The 18,485-nt window shown below is 39.3% G+C and overlaps 1 protein-coding gene across 3 annotated transcripts in view; it reads right to left on the minus strand.

The window, feature by feature from the left end:
* Nucleotides 1–18,485, minus strand: part of DERA (deoxyribose-phosphate aldolase) — a 54,859-nt gene that overhangs the window by 25,235 nt on the left and 11,139 nt on the right. For 2 of the 3 annotated variants that reach the window (XM_061363911.1, XM_061363913.1), the window contains exons 3-6: nt 16,478–16,625; nt 14,746–14,841; nt 13,348–13,482; nt 4,744–4,872 (exon numbers count right to left, since the gene is read on the minus strand). In XM_061363911.1, coding sequence (XP_061219895.1) covers nt 4,744–4,872; nt 13,348–13,482; nt 14,746–14,841; nt 16,478–16,625 — 508 coding nt within the window. The remainder of the gene's footprint in view (nt 1–4,743; nt 4,873–13,347; nt 13,483–14,745; nt 14,842–16,477; nt 16,626–18,485) is intronic. The other variant, XM_061363912.1, reaches the window with a different exon arrangement.

Below are 18,485 nucleotides of genomic sequence, written 5' to 3' on the forward strand. Positions count from 1 at the left end.
AGGCTCTCCAGAGAACTGCAAGACATGGCTTTTCTTAACATTTTGGCTATATTATTTCAGTTCACGTTGCAATGAACAGTATCAAACATCTAAAAAAGTTTCTGCTCACACATTTAATGTGGTTTAGTTTTCTTCTTCTAGACTATCAGCATCAGAGACCTTATTGCCTCAGCCATCTCCTGCAACTTTCTGCAGGGCTTTTTGTGCTAGCGACTATAGAAGTTAGTTTGGTTTAGGACTCATTCATGCCCTTTCTGAGCTCAATTTTTACATTAGTACAGCTTACAATTTATTTGACTAACTGCTTAATGGCCTATGGAAAAAATTGTCCTAAACCCATACATTTAGTAGAGCTGCAGAAGAACATGCATCACTCCTTCATGATCTTTCCACAGGTACTTGTTTCGATATATATATAATGAAAACAAATACCTTTTATGTGTCACTCTGTTTCCCTTAGCTTTGCAAAGCCTGACGTAAAAGGAGCTGTACCATCAAGAGCAGCTTTCACAGTCAAAATTACTCAGATTAAGTTTTCACTTTTAAAGCAAAGTACATTTACACAATCACTTCCTCCACCTCTCTCCCAGTCTACATATCCTAATTAATGTGAATTGTTACACAGGACAATAAAGATTTTATAATTAAGTAATATGGTTAAAATATGATTTTCCAAAATAAAAACCTTATATATGACTGTGATATGCAATTAAGTCATCCACATCTTTACTGAAACACTCCTTTCCCACTGCAAGTTCATCCTACTTCCCTTCCTTGCTTGGCTTCTCTGGTGGTCTCCGATGTTTGTGCCAGAAAACAGAAGTTAAAAAACGTTCTACCTCTCACGAGAGAACTGTGCACAAGACCTGCTTGGGTTTTTTTTAAAGACACTGCAACAAAGAAACAGAATAGTTACCACTGGCATGGTGGTGTCAGGCACTCCCATTTGTGTTCCTTAGGACTGTTTCTTCCAAGAGGCTATAAAGATACAGAGTTGAGCGTCTCCTGTAGAAATGGATGTGGCCCACCCAAGCATACACCAGACAGTGGAAACCATTGATTAGCTTGCTCTGCTCATTGTCTGGAAGCTGTTGGGTAGAGTCAAAGTTGCAGTTTCCCTTGAGAAGCTGGTATACTCAAACCACCATCAAGACTTCAAAAAGCTCAAGAAATGGTAGTAGACATTATAAACCAATGACCAAAATCTCCCTGATTCAATACTGAGATTTTCTTTTGATCAGCCTTCTGAAAAGATTGTGCACCTTTGGGAGTGACACAAAGCCACTGATGTGCAATCCTACCTGCCATTATGTCCTCCTTAGTGCTGCAAGAATTATTCTTGCAAGATGAGTCACTGTCCTTAGAGGGCTGTCAGCCTCTTTCACTCAGAAATAGGTTCTTAAATACTCCAAAAGAAATTCATCATCCGTCAGTCAAGGTATAGTTAAGAGAAATTAAGGGAACTGTGTGCCTGCTCCCATTCTGATGTCTTTCTCCTTATGGTACTGTGCCAGAGAAGGAAGAAAAAGTCATCATGGTACTTTGGAGATACAATTTCAGGCACAGGAGTAGCCAAAAGCCACTGCTTCACATAGAGGTAAATTATTCTTATACCTTTGTTTGAAGCAACACTTCCTTGCAGGCACAAGCATTAACATTTTGTACTCAGGCATGTTGTGCAAAGCACCATTTCTACTGATGTACAGTGAATGGCTTCTCCTGAGTCCTGCAAGGGCTATGTCTCAGAGTACAGCTGTTTGCCTACAAAAGCAGCCTGTGCAATCCATTTTGAATACAAGCGCATGGGCACACCACCCCAGCCTGAGCACGATCCTTAATGTTCTTTTAAAATCACAGCCAGTGCAGAGGTGCACATTTTCTGACCTTTTACCATCCCTTTTCAAATCAGTGATCTGTGCAACTGGCCTCATGTTCAGAGGCTGAACCCCTACCTGCTGCCTGAATCAGACTAAATGAAATGTGATGTGGGTCCCACCATATACCAGTAATTCCTCAAGACAGCACAAATTTTGGCAAGTTATTTGGGAGAGGAGACATCTGGGTTGTATTCCCTGTTCAGTTAATTGCTTTGTGCAAAGCAGAGCAACTTTATCGGGAGGGACTGAGATTCTTAACAGCAAATATAGTGTAAAATTGACCTCTGTGTGGAAGAACCTGAGTCAGAGAGACCAAGTCCCAGAGATCCCAGGCAAGCTCTAGAGCTATTGATAAATTAGCACTGTGTTACTCTCTCAGTCTTCTGAGTCTTACAAATAAGACATGCAGGAAATACATATATTTAATATAGACGTTGCAACACATCTGCGGCTTTGTGCTCCAGGACCTAGGTGAACGTGTGCATGTTCAGCAAGGGTAACATAAACATCTGTGAGGATTTTGTGCTCCCTATATGATAGGCTTACATTATGCATAGTTAAAACAGCTGAAGGACTGCACACCATGCCGTCAGTTGCCCTGGCACAATTGCATGCAAGGCAAGGCTATAAAACAGATTACTGAGGCTGTGACCGTTTAAAAAAAAACAAAACAACACATTGTCAACCAATTGCAACAAGCAAACAGCAAACTAATTAACCCTTTTCTAAAGTAATTTTCAACTACATTGCTTTGAAAACTCAGTTTACAATGCAACATGATGAGCATTCCTAGTAGCACAGCTGAAGGAACAGCAAATTTTGGTGTTAAGGACAGGCACAATTGGCCAGAGACAGCAAAAAATCCTAAAGCCAGTTTTGCAGTTGAATCCATTATATTGTGTAACTAACTTCTGCATATAAAACCAATTTCTAGGGTCAGGTTTATCAGAGTTGTTGCTTTTTTATCTTCAGATAAAAGCTTACAGGGCCTGCCATACCCATAAAATCATGTTTTTTTGTCTTCCTTTAAAGTCATAGCTCCAGTTGAAAAAATATATAGATACTAAAGATACAATTTAAAAGTACTGTGCCAAATTACTTCCTCCCCAAGATGCTACAAATATACAAATCAAACAAAATTCAGCTGGAATTTGAAGTTCTCAGCAGTTCTGACAAGTAAGTCTGAAAATCTGGCCCTCAATACATGTATGTAGGGCACCAACAAACTCTTATTTTTATACCTACCCACAAAGAAAAAGCAAGACACCGAAATAAAGAAATTACTGCATATATTCAGATGGATAAGTATCTTGCAAAATGAATAACTATGCAAGGAAAATCATTAACAATAGAGCCATCTGCTGTATTTCAAAAAAACTACACCAGCAAAGAATCTGAAAACGTTCAAATGCTTTACAACCTCAGTTTTTCACTACTGCAGGTTTATAATAAGTGATCGCTATGATTACTACATCAGTTTAAGTTACAGCAAATGTGTATTTCTTCTACCTCTTCTAATTAAAAGCAATATTTACTGGCATAATACTGATCCTCTGTATCTAATGATACCAACTGACATTGTAGCTGAGCATGTAAAGCCTGAAATGCTTCCCCTTTCATTTGAAGTAGATAAGCATAGTGGTAAGGAGACAATGAGGTCAGTAGCAAGTTGAATATTTATTTAAATACTGACAACACACTAGATTATATTTTCTTGCTCTAAAATAAGAAAAAATTCCAGGTCTGAAGAGTTTATAGTAGGAAAAAAAGAATCAACACAAAAATTAGGGCAAGTTTAGAAGACAGACTAACCCAAGTGTTTCTAGTATATCTTTACACTTCTTTCTATTAATACACTTGAAGAGTCCTGTTTCAAGCACAGTGGAAGAAGCAGGTGTCTAGAACAGAGCCAAAAGAATGTAGCCTTATCAACCAATTCCCAGTTTTGCGTTAACACACATCCCTAAAATCCTGGTTAAACTAGGGAAAATTGTGCAGCAAAGACCCAAAAATGCAGAGACTATATTGCTGTAAACCTGGGCTCAAGTAGGTGCTTTGCTACATTCAGTGGCAATAGCTATGCAAAAAACAGTTCCTAGAAGCGATACATAGCCCCTAAAAACTCCATCATGCTCATAGGAATGTGTTTCTTGGCTGAATGGTTCAGAATAAAGGCAGACAGACTTCTAAACATTGGGTCAGATGTAACTGAGTTTTCAAATATAGGAAGACTGGACACCTTTTGAAGTGCCAATTAATTGTTGGTAGTGAGTGCCACTGATTTTGAGCATTCCAGTTAAAACCAGTTATATCCTAGCCAATCCAAGCGCTTGCTGGAGCATGTGGTGGTCTCCCTCTTACTGCATTTCCAGTACAGTCGGTTTCTCAAACCGCACTCTAATAAGGGTGGTTAGCAGAAGTGATTGTAAACCAGAAGAGAGAGCTGTCAGCATGAATCTTCACAGGGAAATTCCCCCTCCATTCAAAATAAGCTTATGAGGTATCTACCTACACCACATCTGTAGCTCACCACAGTTGTCTAGATAATACATGTATCTGCCCCAGTTGTATTTGTCCTTATTAAACATACCAAGGATCAGACATTTTACAACAAATATTACTCATTCCACAAATTTTGTAGCAGTTTTAGGTGTTATTTAGCATTTGATGCAGTTTTTGTACGTTATACAAAAAAAAAAAAAAAAAAGGACACTTCATTACTATACCTCCAACTTCAGCAATTGCTGCATAATAGTTTTTTTCCTACTTTGGGCAAAGCTAAACTTTCACACCCATAATTTTTTAAGCTTCATAAATAATATAGCAAAGACATTCTTAGCTTAAAAAGAAAACAAGATATATTTACCTGCCATCATAGCTATCATACTGGCTTTGTAGACATTAGCAAGGGACCCCAGTTCACCCGTTGACAAGATTGTTTTCATATGAGCTTCTCCACAGGCTTCACGGCACTGACGGATCTCCTCATAGAGACCTGTGGATAAAAGCGTGTGAAAATGATCAAAGTTGCCTGAGAGACATTTTCAAGTATGGCTGTAATTTCCACTTCTGGATTAATTTCCAATCTTATAATTAGTCATAGCACTCAAGAACTTAAGTTTTGTAAGTTCAATAAATTACATGACTGGAGGTAATTAACAATGCCACACAGTTTCAGACTTAACTTAATAGCTATTAATGTCAGTTCTCTCAAAACTAAGAATGTGCACAGTATGCCAAACACTCATGAATACATCAGGAGTAAAAAATGCTGTGATAGTCAAGATTGATTTTAAAACAGCTTTTTCAGCAATAAATGTTAGTACATTGAATCAGTACTCAGGGACAGCTGTGTTTTCCTGTCCACACCATGTAATCACACTCCTTTAGCCACATTTGCCAAAGGACTCAGCCTAAAAGACCCAAAGGTGTGGCCAAGTTGTCTAATTACAAACATTACTGCCATGTAAAATGCCACAACATATTCCCCTTGGCTTCCAGATGCCACTCCTGGAGGCTCCACATCTCCATTTGGTTTCCTAACTTCCCACCCAGTACCACGGGACCAGCTCATGAAGTCTGATGATGGAGCTTGATGCCCGCGTTTAGGCACCTGAATCCCTCTTTAACGTTTTTGAAAATAAAAACTTCCTGAAAAAAAAATCAGTGTGGTCTGCGAATATTCCTGGTGAAGAGAGACTGAGGCCTGGGATCACCCCTCAAGAATCAGCACATCTGCATGGATCTGTATTTACAAGCCACCTCAAGTAGTTGCATTGCCCACAAGGTTAACGAGGACTTGGACCATCCTGTGTTATAATCTCAGATGGCCCCAGCAAGGGCAAAGGAAGCACTGCAGAAGGAGGGCCAGCAGGACAACATCTATCTAGCATGCTGCAGAGCTACATCTCCAAGGCCCTTCACTTCTGATGCCCCACACACTTGCTGAGAAGCCAGCTGGAGTTCAGGAAGGAGGTTTGTCATGAGCCGCTGTTGTACACACAAGCACTATCACTTGCACTGACACAGACAGAAGGATTGACTTACATAAAGCCTTTTAGATCGGAGATAAAGCAGACCATTATCTCTGTATCTTCGCACCACTTGGAAAACAAAAAGCAAACTCTTGCCTTCCCTCCCCACAGAGAGCCCCACTGCCTTTGCAGGGCCTCTTGCAATCAGTCTATCTTCTGACCTTCCCCATAGCTCTCGTCTCCATGCCGCCAGTGTGTCCCTCACACAAAGCAGTACACATCCCATCTGTACTCACCACCACACTTTAACCATGACAAGTGCAAGGTCCTACACCTGGGTTGGAGCAATCCCAGGCACAGCTACAGGCTGGGCAGAGAAGAGATTCAGAGCAGCCCTGCAGAGAAGGACTTGGGGGTGCTGGTCGATGAGAAAATGAACATGAGCCAGCTTCAGTGTGTGCTTGCAGCCCAGAAGGCCAACCGTATCCTGGGCTGCATCAAAAGGAGCGTGACCAGCAGGTCGAAGGAGGTGATCCTGCCCCTTCATTCTGCTCTCGTGAGACCTCACTTGGAGTATTGTGTGTAGTTCTGGTGTCCTCAACATAAAAAGGACATGGACAAGTCCAGAGGAGGGCCACAAGGATGATCAGGGGGCTGAGCACCTCCCGTATGAAGATCGGCTGAGAAAGTTGGGGCTGTTCAGCCTGGAGAAGAGGAAGGCTGCGTGGAGACCTCCTAGCAGCCTTCCAGTATCTGAAGGGGGCCTATAGGGATGCTGGGGATGGACTCTTCATTAGGGACTGTAGTGATAGGACAAGGGGTAATGGGTTAAAACTTAAACAGGGGAAGTTTAGATTGGATATAAGGAGGAAATTGTATCCTGTTAGGGTGGTGAGGCACTGGAATAGGCTGTCCAGGGAGGTTGTGAATGCTTCATCCCTGGCAGTGTTCAAGGCCAGGTTGGATGAGGCCTTGGGTAATATGGTTTAGAGCGAGGTGTCCCTGCCCATGGCAGGGGGTTTGGAACTTGATGATCTTAAGGTCCTTTCCAACCCTAACTATTCTATGATTCTATGACTCTATGACTCAGTGAACTGCCATGCAGCACAGCTGCAGACAGGGAGAAGCAGGGACAGGGAGGACAGACCAGCATTTGGCTGCTCTTGGACATTGGACTCCCTCCTCCCAAACTCCTGTTTTAGGATTTATGAAGTGTCATGCCCAAAGGCATGCTTAACTTTCTAAGCTTTATATTTTCACAGACTCGGAATAAAATGGATATAATTGACTTTAAAAAGGCTACATCTTGCGGACCTGGTCAGGTTAACACAACTGAAGGAGTACGGGGAATCCCTCCCACCCTTTCTGGTAAAATTCAGCAGTGTAGAGAGAAAAGCAGCTCTTACAGTGTACAGCAACCATTTCTGGAATTTGAATTAAGGAAAAAAAAAAAAAGATGCAAAATAAGCAAGCTGGATCCTTTGCAAGAGAGTCCTTTTCACACATTTTACTCAATCTTCAAACACATAGCCAGAAAGTTCTGTTATGGAATGCTAAATACAGCTTTGAACAAATCCTTCTTGCTAAAAAGGTCTCAGATATGGCTATGAAGACTGAAGTCTTTCAGCAATACAAACTTTCTTTTCCCCTTAGTCCTGAAGCGAGACCTGGAAACACACAGTAGGGTTTGCCAGGTGCTGGACCTCCCCTCCATCCACGGTGCTGCTGCATCCTACTGCAGCACATCCATCAGCACACCAGGCAGCCGGGGCTGGGATCACTGGGATGATCTGCCGAGAGGTACTACACACATTAGTAGACAGCTGGCTAATGCACTTAGCAAGTCCCTTTAGAGACACCAGGCTTCACCTTGGTTCCTACTGTGTACCAAAGGTGTGAATTAATCAGTACTAGCATGCAGTCTAACATGTTTTGTTGATCAATTGCTAATACTCTAGAAACCTACATCAAATCCAGACTCAAAAAAAAAAACAAAGAACCTCTGCTATTTTCGTGTGCATTTGATAACCCTCCTCATGTTAGATCCAAATGCAGTCTCTTTTTGTGGAGTGACTCTTTCCCAAAGCTTTTGGAAACTCAGAGAAAGCAGCTTTCATCTTGCTCTTGTTTCAGTAACAAGAAGAAAAGACTCGAGTTTTTTCTACCTTTAAGATACACCACCAAAAATGTCAAAATAAAATCAACAAAATGTACATTTAGGTTGGATTCCATGAAAAGAAATTATATCCTTATAGCTGCTGTTCACAGTAGTAGTACCACAGCTACACACCCTCTGTTGTTGGAAGGTTATTTTATATGCAATTAGTGCCAAGAGCATTTGAACTGTGTCACTATCTGACAGCATGGATCAACCCACAAACAGGAACAACACAGGATCTTCAATCATTCATGCCTATCAGTTTAGCTGACGTGGTGGAAAAGTGGGCATGCTTTAATGGGGCAGCTGTGTAGGTAGTAAATGCTGCTCTTTATTCAGAGACCACTTATTACAGAAAACAGCTAGCATTCATAGGACATTCTCAACCTTATCATAAAAGCACAAATAGAAATGCAACTAACTCTGGTACAGAGCATGCCAGTCCCAGGGCAACCAGGAACTCCTTTGCTACAGAACAAATGCAAAACCTCCTACTCCTTTCAAAAATAAAAAAGAAGTTTCTGTACCCACTCAGAATTTAATCAAGGCACAAATAACTTAATTATCCTGAAACTTCCTGGCATCTAAAGGATGGGTGAAGTTAAACACACTTGAAAATGCACTCAGTGTTTCAAGGGGTCCTGAGCTGCTTCTAGGACAGTTTGTGCTCCCAAAAAGTCCATCGCTTAACTATTCAGTTCTGTCAAGCTGAACAGGAGCAGAGCTGAACGCTGCAGTTCTGGGAATATCTGTGACCTGTGCAGAACACCAGTAAGTGACACAGAGCTTCTCAGGTTAGCAGTAGTGGCACAAAGATTTTGGGAAAAACCTCTGTCACAGAAAACCCTGCTGTGAGCTGTGGCCACCATGAAGAGGTTGCAAGACTCTCTGCTCCTGACTGCTAATGACAAGGAAAACTGAGAGCTCTCAAAGCAAGTACGTCTTGAACACAGCACCAAAACGATCTATTCTAAAAGAAGTCTAATTCTTAAGCTGGAGTAAAAAAAAAAAAAAACAAAAACAAAAACAAACCACAAACCCCTAAAGGAAACACAAACCCCAAAGGAAGCAAACCCTTATATAACATATTTGGAGCCAGGATACTCACTGATGTAGTCTGTACTAGCTCCACTGACAGCCATTAAAATTGATGTGATGTAAGAACTTTAGATCTGTTTTTCCTAGATGCATTTATAGAAATCAAAAAAAATCAGAATTTATAGGAAAAAAATACTTTCATAGCTGTAATTTTAATTTCACTGTCATAAAATATCTGTTGGAAAGTGTCCTTTTTGTGGTTTTCCTAAAAGTGTAACTATTCAGTATTGATTTTAGCAGCTATTAAATACACCAAAGAAAATGTTCCTCCCCCTGAACACTTCTCAAGCAAACATCCCTGACAATTACTGCTGGCTATAACCTGCCCTAAATTGTCTAGATGGTCTTTTGCTTTGGTCTAATACATCTGTCCTAAGAATTACAATATAAAGGAGATAATCCATATCTCCTACAAAGGAAATGAAAATATTAAGGGGAAAAAAACCCCACAGCTGAAAGTTTTATGAAACAGCTCTTCTCCAAAAATGTGGTGATAAAAACACCTTTTTTCTTTTCTTTTCTTTTTTTTTAATTCCTCTTATTTGCTGTTTTTATCTAGCCAGTCACGTTGACTGATGTTAAGGGTAAGAAACTGAGACAAGGAGGGAAGATGTTTCAATTTCTGTTAGACCAAAAGATCAAGGTAATCATGTTGGGAAACTGGAAAATGAGCTGGAGTCCCTTCTGTCTTGCATGTTAATGGCAGGTTTGTTAACAAAATGACAAGCACAAGGCTATCGGCACAACACGACTCCTTCAGTTCCACTCTCAGTCACATATGTGCAACTCCAGGCTCCAGTGATTCCCATGAAACTGAAAACAGAGCTTGACTTCAAGAATCTGAGCTGCTTCTGACAATGGAAGACAGAAACTGTGCAACTAGACTTCAAGATCCCACATCAGCTTGCACACCTAGAAAATAGTAAATCTAGCTACAGTATTTCTGAACAACATGTGGAGTATTTTCTAAGTTTCTGGAGTGGGGAGTGTATTTTCTCTGTGCTGTTCATAAGGTATGTAGCACAAAAGGGGCCCTGAAACCCTGAACAAAGCCTCCCAACTCCCATTTGAATAATTACTAACAGAACTGAAAGGCAGCTTTCATAATGAGGTTATACCTACTGTATTTCATCAATGCAGCTGTGTTCAAACATCTCAGAATATACTGGCATACTTCCCTTATTTTGTAGGAAAATTCAACTGACATAGAGCAAGTGCTGGGTTAACAATACCTCTGAAGCTGCTGACAGTGCAGTATGTCCAGGTGTTAACTAAAAGCTACAGAAATAGAAGTCATATTACAGCACCCCAGACAGCTTCAGAAGGTACAGCAACCCCGACATATTAATTGAGAACAGAGGAAAAAATATAAATAAATCCAGTTTGTTTGTCAAATTCACCTGTGTTCATCTTTTGTTTTCACACAGAGTCCACATTCTGTGCCTTAAGACAATATCCACATTCTCTGCCTAAAGACTGTACCTAAATTTTGATTTTTAAGCTTAAATCATACTTCATCAAGTGATACAAGACAATGGTTAAGTAAACTGTTGTAAAGTAGTATTGCTTTAAAAGCAAATAGGTTGTAAAGGATATATAAGTTCACTAACTTATATCCCATTTAACGTTATTTTCCAGCGTAATTTAGCTGTCCAATAAAGCTGCTCTCATGTTCAGCACTTTTAAAAAGATCTTTACAATTACTTTATAAAGATCTAGAAAACATATCCTGAGTGTCATAAAGAGCTCCAACAATATTTTAGGACTGCTTTAAAATAACTTGACATAATTGGATAGACACTAACATATTTAATACCCAAACAAGCCTTTGAAACAAATCACAAAGCAAAGCTATTATATCATGGTGACCCCAATTATTGCACAGGCTAGAAGAAAAGCTAAAATATATGAATGGTAAGATAAAGCACTCTACCACGTACATATTTTTGTTAATAACTCCTGACATTGTGAAGACAGGCAACAGGAGAAAATAACGATAAAAATATATTAGTGATATAAGCATAAGCAGAGGTTCTGTCATAACTGCAAGGCAGCTCTTGTTGATGAAGCACCTTCAACACAGGCACAGTTACTGCACTAGAATTTTCAATTTTATGTAGTATAGGGATTTCTTCATCCCCACTTCTAGCTTCCTTAAACATTCTTCATACATTGTTGTGTATCATATTTAATCATTAGATAGAGATGGAAACCTGCATGTTCATACAGATAGCATACATTTATTGAAAGCTAAGCAGGAATTCAGAGTACTAGACTTTTACCAAAATGTTCAGATCACCTCCTGAAGTAATTCTTTTTTTTTTTTTGGATGGGCAGGTTAAATATAATTTTTCACCCTGTGGCATCATGGCATGTAAATTCTGATCCTGGGGTAGCTGTTTTCAAGACCATGTAAATATGTGCCCAACACAAATTCACATTCATGACTAAATTTTCAGAAAACATTTGGAAATAATTTCAATTCTGCCCTCAGTAAAAAAAAAATAAAGATATATATAAACAAACCATTACTAAGAAAAGGACAGCTTTCAACCTTGTCATGACTTCAGTTCTGGGTAAAAAATTATGCATTCCAAATCAAAAGTCATCCCTAATTTATTTATTTGGTAAACAGACAGCTTTATACTACATCCATCTTTGCTATGTCTGTGTACTCCTCCCCTGTAATCTGTGATCACAAAACCCAATTCATTTCCCATATAGAAAACCTAAAAATGTAGGTCCAGTTCACTTCAGTCACTGGTACAAGCATTCGCTCCGAATCTAGCCTTGTATTTCTCCTTCACTTAATCCAGGGCAATAAAACCTCGATCCTGCATTTGCAATTGCTTACATGCGCTAACTTTCTGATCCCTGCTTTATGTAACTTGTACTTAAAAGTGGTTTGTATCATGAAGTCTAACGCATGGCAACCATAGTTAACACCAGAAATTGCAACAATTGCAAGTTGCTGCTCATGTCCGCTGCAGTGGTCTTTTTTTAGTCTTAGTGACAGATCACTGATTCTGCTCACTTTGTATCCAAGATCAATACGTGTACCCAGCAGAGCACAGCTCCTGGAGGGGATAGCTGGTTTGTAGACTACAGTGTGCAAACGCTAACGAAGATATACTGTAGGAAGGTGTACATATAGTATTGCTGCCAGCTGGTACAGAACCAACATTCTGTCTTATTTAAAACCACTCAATCACCCAGTCTCCACTTTACAGCAATTTCTGAGGCCATACCTGAATATAAAACAGCCAAGCTGAATGAAACAAATGTCTGCAACAATGTCAAGAAGTCAAATTTTTGTAAGGCTGCATATATTTAAGAGCAAAAGGGTGGAGCTGGTAAGTACTACAAAAGAGGTCAAGGTGTGGAAGTGGAAACCAGAATATCAGTCCTGAAGACACAGATGCAGAAACATGACGGCCTTTTGGTTCAGTTCTAACTGCTAATTGAAGGAAGACCAAAATCAGAAAATATGATGTGCTACGATGATAATTTTATTTCCTTAACCAAACTCAGGTACCAGGGATCCTTTATGAAACCTTCCAGGCAAACAGGCTATTAAGCACTGCATTATATGCATTGTCATTCCAAGACAATGATGTGTTTACCTTCACATGGAGATTACTTACAGTAGCATTGTCAGCACTTAAGGCAAACCATTCACACTACATTAAGGAGGCAATTAGAGCAAAAACCATCTTCAGCATTATTGTTCTTACTAATTAGTAGTAGTCTACAGACACAAGAACATCAATAATAATATGAACAGTCAATTTGTACCCTCAACTTTCACAAAAAAGAAAACAAGTAAAATACATATTTTTGTCAAGAATTTGTATATTTAACGAGCTATCATCTACTTTAGGCATCCCTTGGGGGTTTTAACAAAACTGTTCAAATACTTAGACATTCACTTCCAGTTCACTTGCTTTTTTTTTTTTTTTTAATCCTGCAAACAAAATGCTCTAAAGGCATAGAAGAAATAGCTGTGAATTTTCAAAACACAAAATAATCCTTCATGCCCAGCCTGACAGCACTTGTAAAATGCAACCATTCTTCATAAATTAAGTAGTTTTTATTTAGTTCAGTGCCCCAGATTATCAATTACTTTAGGGAAGGGACAAAATTTCAAAGACCAATATGGAGACTTGAGGAAGAGACAAAGACAGAGCTTGCATACGCAGATACAGAGGTTTAGATTCCTTGCCAAAGGGTGGATACTTACCTTCCCACTGGCCAGTCAGCACCAGAGCCCTGCTAATGACAATGTCAATCTCTCTAGCACCATACTGCACAGCCAGCTTTATTTCAGCCAGTTTGATTTCTAGAAGAGTTTGTCCAGATGGAAACCCAGCAGCAACTAGCAAGAAAGGGAATGCAGGTAGAGGAAAGAAAATGTTTTATAAATTTACCATAAAATTGCATATACCTCTAATACACCGAAGAGTTTTAAAGTTGTTTTATTTTTTTATCCATAACATAATCCAAACAATCTAAAGACTTCTCGTCCTACCCTCTCTTCATCCACAAGAAGCATTAGCTCTTTCCTCAAGAATCAATGTCCAGCAAGATACTAAGTGCATCCTGCAAAAAGGTCTCTTTCACATGCCTTAATATTTTCCAAAGCAGACTACATAAGAAAGCACAGTATCTATTGCTTCCAGCAGAACTGAGCAAACAAGGAGTGAGCTCATAGATGAAGCAATACATACATTTTTAATTCTTTCCAATTATTTTAAGTAGTATTTCAAGCTAAATCCTAATAATATGTTTAACAGCTAAAACAGCAAAAATTGCTTTCAGTGAGGTCTACTTCAGATTATGTTTGCGATGTTTAAGTAGAAAACCCAAAGTCAACCTTAGAAATGGAAAAAAATAATGGCTTTTTTCAAGATCCTCTTTCTCTCTGACATATAAATGCATTTAGTACATATTTTTTCCTCTATGCAACAATGAAACAACAACAAAAAAACCCACACATGGATCTTCGCATTAAACACCAGATCTAACTTCAAAGTTAGCTCTTGCTTTGAGCAAGAGGTTGGACTAGATGACATCCAGAGCTCTCTTCCAACCTGTACAATTCTTTGATTCTATTTTTTGCTTATTGTAAATTCAAGACTTATCTCTCGTGTGGTGAGTGGAGAAGAGCTGGGGAGGGGAAGTGAGCAAGCAGCTGTGTGGTGCTTAGTTGCCAGCTGGGGTTAAACCATGACACAGGATTACACTTAAAAGACAAACAACTGATGGGGGGGGGGAGTGTATTAGAACTCCTAAAGCTCATACTGCATCATTATTATCGTTGTTGTTCTTATTGACTTAGTGTCTGCTGTTACTTTCTCCCACACGCTATCTCATTTTTTTCTATTTGGATGAAGAAAACAGTGCTATATCTTAAGAACCTCTTTGAAGAGCTTCCAACAAAATGGACTTGGCATTCCTGATAAGCTTGAAGGAAAACAAAAGTTTATACCAGAAGCAAATTCTCCCCTCCATTCCCTTCCTTCCACCTGCAACCTTTCTACCTTACACTCTGAAACAAACGCAAGTCCAAATTGCTAGATCTTTCTACCTATTTTATAGCATCAATATATTTAACAGGATATTTTTGAATAAAGCTTACCTGAAGCCACTGGTATGTTACAGCCAGCAGCCTTTAGGGCATTAACAGCATCGGTGACCCTTGCAGGATATACACAAACCGCTCCAACAGTAATACCTGCAAAAGCTACAGTTCACTTTTTCATATCTAGATTTCCACCTTCTCAAGTGCAATCACATTATGAGCATGTGTGCATTGTTCACACCTCCCACTTCTGCATTCTCACACAGATCTTAAGGACCTACACTGGAGATGTCTGCTATATTGCTCAAACAGCTCAGGTAATTCTCTATATTGTTACCGCCCTCATGTTCGTTCATCTGACCCTGGAAGCAAGTTTGCATTAGCAGGAGTTGAAATGCCAAGATTTTTATAGATAGATTCACTTTTTAATGCCAACACGTGCAGTTAAGACATGCTTAGTCAGAAAATTACTGCAAGAGAAACCACGTTGCCAAGCTCTGTCCTTACTTGTTGAGCCAGACTAAGCCCAGCAGCAACTGAGCAGTCTTTATGTTAATGCAGTTCTACTGCATTTCTAGTTAAAATGCTGTTCTCTCAGTCTCAGATAATTGACCTCATTTTTAATACTTCACCTGTCTGAAGAGTCCATAAATCAAAGTTTTAAAGTAAGACTAATCTTTGGTATTTTATGTCTATGGCTTAAAACCAGAGGCCTGATTTCATTTTGGTTCTATATCGTATGTCTTCAATTGGTGGGCCAATGTCCATATAAAACTGAAATATACCAATAGTAAAAGCATGCCCCAAACGTCGCTGGGATTTTCTTTTTGTTAAATCATCATAAGACCAAAGTCAAATGGTATTCACTGATACATCAGTGACTACATGTGGAAAAATTCAGAAACAGCGCTCAGCTATAAAGAGATTTTATTGATATATTGACAGTCTCAATTAGATCCAAAATTTTATTGTGGTCAGCCTTGGGTGCAACACTGGGATTTCAGATGGAGCCTCCTTGAGTAATGTCAATGAAAGTTTTACCACTAGTTCTTTAGGGCTGTTTTCTACCCCTTCAACTCGGTTGACTTCAACTCTGAGAATACTGTGTGTGTACATATGTGTATATGTGACATGCACACAACCACCATTACAGGATTACTTCCTTATAGACCAGACTGCAAAGATGTCTCCTATCTTAAGTACTGAAAAAAAGCAGATAATGTATTCTGAAGGAAAAATAAGATGCTTAGGACTGTGGAATGCATCTTTTAGACAGGCAAAGTGGCAGGCTCAGTAGTTACAGAAACAGCAGCTAAGCATGAAATCCAGGGGACTTCCATGAACACTCTCCCTTTTGCCATTTTACTAATGACATCAGCAGATTAACAGAATACTCAGTTTCACCTTAGTGCACTGTTATTAAAAGACATACGCTGAGGTTACACACTTGCAGCTTCCACATCAAATTCGCTCATTAGCTATCATAACTTAATGTTGTCCTGAGTCCATGCTCCACTTTGGTTGCCAAACAGAGAATAGATTTTTTTCTCCTTATATTCTTATATTAACTCAAAGGAATATATATTTAGCAGTTAGAACTTAAGACAGCTGCTTTGAATAAGGTCATATGGAACCTAATTTGTTCTCTCAGGGCAATTAGTTCTGCAGGGCTCCCTATCATAATTTCTTTCATTACAGGAAGAAGAGTCATTTTTACCACTTTCTGAAAATTGAACAAGGAAATGTAGACATTTTCTCTACAAAATACACACAACAAAAACTACCATACCTTTATCATGCATGTCCAAGGCTTTCAGCAGATCCTCTCTGATGGGATGCTTTGCTTTAAAACACAGTCTGTGAATACTCGAAGGAGTATCATCACCTGAAAGAGCAGTAAGGTCTATGCAGGTGACAGCCTTCAGCAGCCAAGCAGCCTACAAAGGGAGTGAAGAAAGAAATATAGTATTTCAGTTTATGCTTCCAAAGCCGAACTCACTTAGAAGATACAGGAATCAGAAGGATCTCACTTCAAGAATGAGGAAACATATGGGATATGAGGAAACACAGCGGATATGCAAAGCATGGTTTATGAAGGTTGGTAGATATTTGTTCATGTCTTGAGCAGTATCTAATGCTAGAGAATATTTGGAATCAAAAGTCCATTCTCCAAAAATCAAAGGATCAAACTCCAGATTTTGGTGCAAATGCTAACTACCAAATGGAACTCTGTAAGAATCAAACATTTTTACCATGATAAAAAGCATCTTTTTCAAATTTAATTCTGTAAGACAAAGATGAAAACACCTATGTAAGGAACTTCACTGTTACAACATGCTCCATTCTATAAAGAATGTCTGTGTCTTTAAGGCTTGTATGCACAAGGTTTGCAGCTGTCAGTAACCAGATGAGTCTACACATCAGCAATTTGCACACTTGCATGTCTGCATGCTTCTCCTGCTGTGAGAGTGAAACACGGAATCAGTGGGGGGTAAGAATCCAGACTTCTTAAAACTTAGGGTCTATACTCCAGATGTTTCCACTTTCTTCTATGTGAACAGGGAACAAAAAACATCTGTAAATATTTGGTGGGGGGAAAAACGTAAGCATTGGTTAGATGAAAATGCTACAGAATTTTGCTGAATAAAAATTGAGCTTAAGACATTATTTTAGAATATTTGTTGAAGGTCTTCCAGCTAATTCTCATTTACAATGATGGCTTTGCAAAAAGCTGACATCTCCTAGTGGGCACACGTTCATCAAGGGGAGAGTTTGCAATGGCAAAGTCCACTGAAGTCCATAAAGCTCCTCTTTGACTGCCCTCTGACACTGATAGGCAGCAAAACTTGTTTCTGCATGGAGGTATTACTCTGCAAACCTGAAGTGGCTGGCCAGCCTACAAACCTTTCACACTTCACTGACAGGAGTCTCCTTTCTGAACTTTCAGTAAATGTTACACTGAAAGCTGCTTTGGGGTGAGTGATTGAAGTAATGAACCATTACCGGCCTCTGTTAGTCAAAGCCTGACTGTTTCTAACTGATTTCTACCTTCACTCTCTAATCCTTCAAAGGGGGTTTTCATGTTAAATGGTTTTTAGTTTCTTTTACTTGGATTTTTTTTTTTGTCTTTCCTTCGAAGGAATTTCTGTCTCATCTCTTGTGACATGAATCATAAAGTCATCGAGGCAGATGTAATCAAGAAGTTCCAAGACCTGGTATGACCTTCATTCTTTTAAAAAAGGGGTTTTCAGATGTGTATTTGGAAATGGGCTTCAAAATTTGAATCTGTGGAGCTGCTTAACCTCAAGCATGTAAAGGTTCAAAACCACCCCTGTAAAATAAACAGCACATGACTATCCTGCAATGACAGTGTTCAAATACAGGAGAGATGCTTCTGGCATTCTTCAAAGTAAAACCTTACTTGAGTAGTTCAGTATCAGTGTTACTACACAGGAGATTGCAGAAGCATTAGTAATAATTAAACATTTGTCCTACAGCTATATTGAGGGAGTGACACTAAATCTCTTTCTTCCCCACAATTCTTTGTAATCAAAGCCTGTGGCTCTCTGTGTCTTTGTTCTTTATACAGTAACTTTGGTCAGATCAGCAGACATTTTTTATATTACTGCACCTGCAGTACCTGAAAATAGACAAGATTGTGCAATACCCTCTGGATTTTCTCAATGACACCATTTCCCAACCCAGAGATACTAGACTGCTAAACTTGGTATCAAGTGACCTTTTTATAGATAAGAAGCTGAAGAAATGTTGAGCTGAGTCTAACTTTCCTAGTTTAT

Source organism: Neopsephotus bourkii, unplaced genomic scaffold (genome assembly GCF_033783945.1).
Source record: "Neopsephotus bourkii isolate Nb327-2 ecotype Australia unplaced genomic scaffold, CSIRO-AGI_Nbou_v1 NB_1183, whole genome shotgun sequence".
NCBI lineage: Eukaryota > Metazoa > Chordata > Aves > Psittaciformes > Psittacidae > Neopsephotus > Neopsephotus bourkii.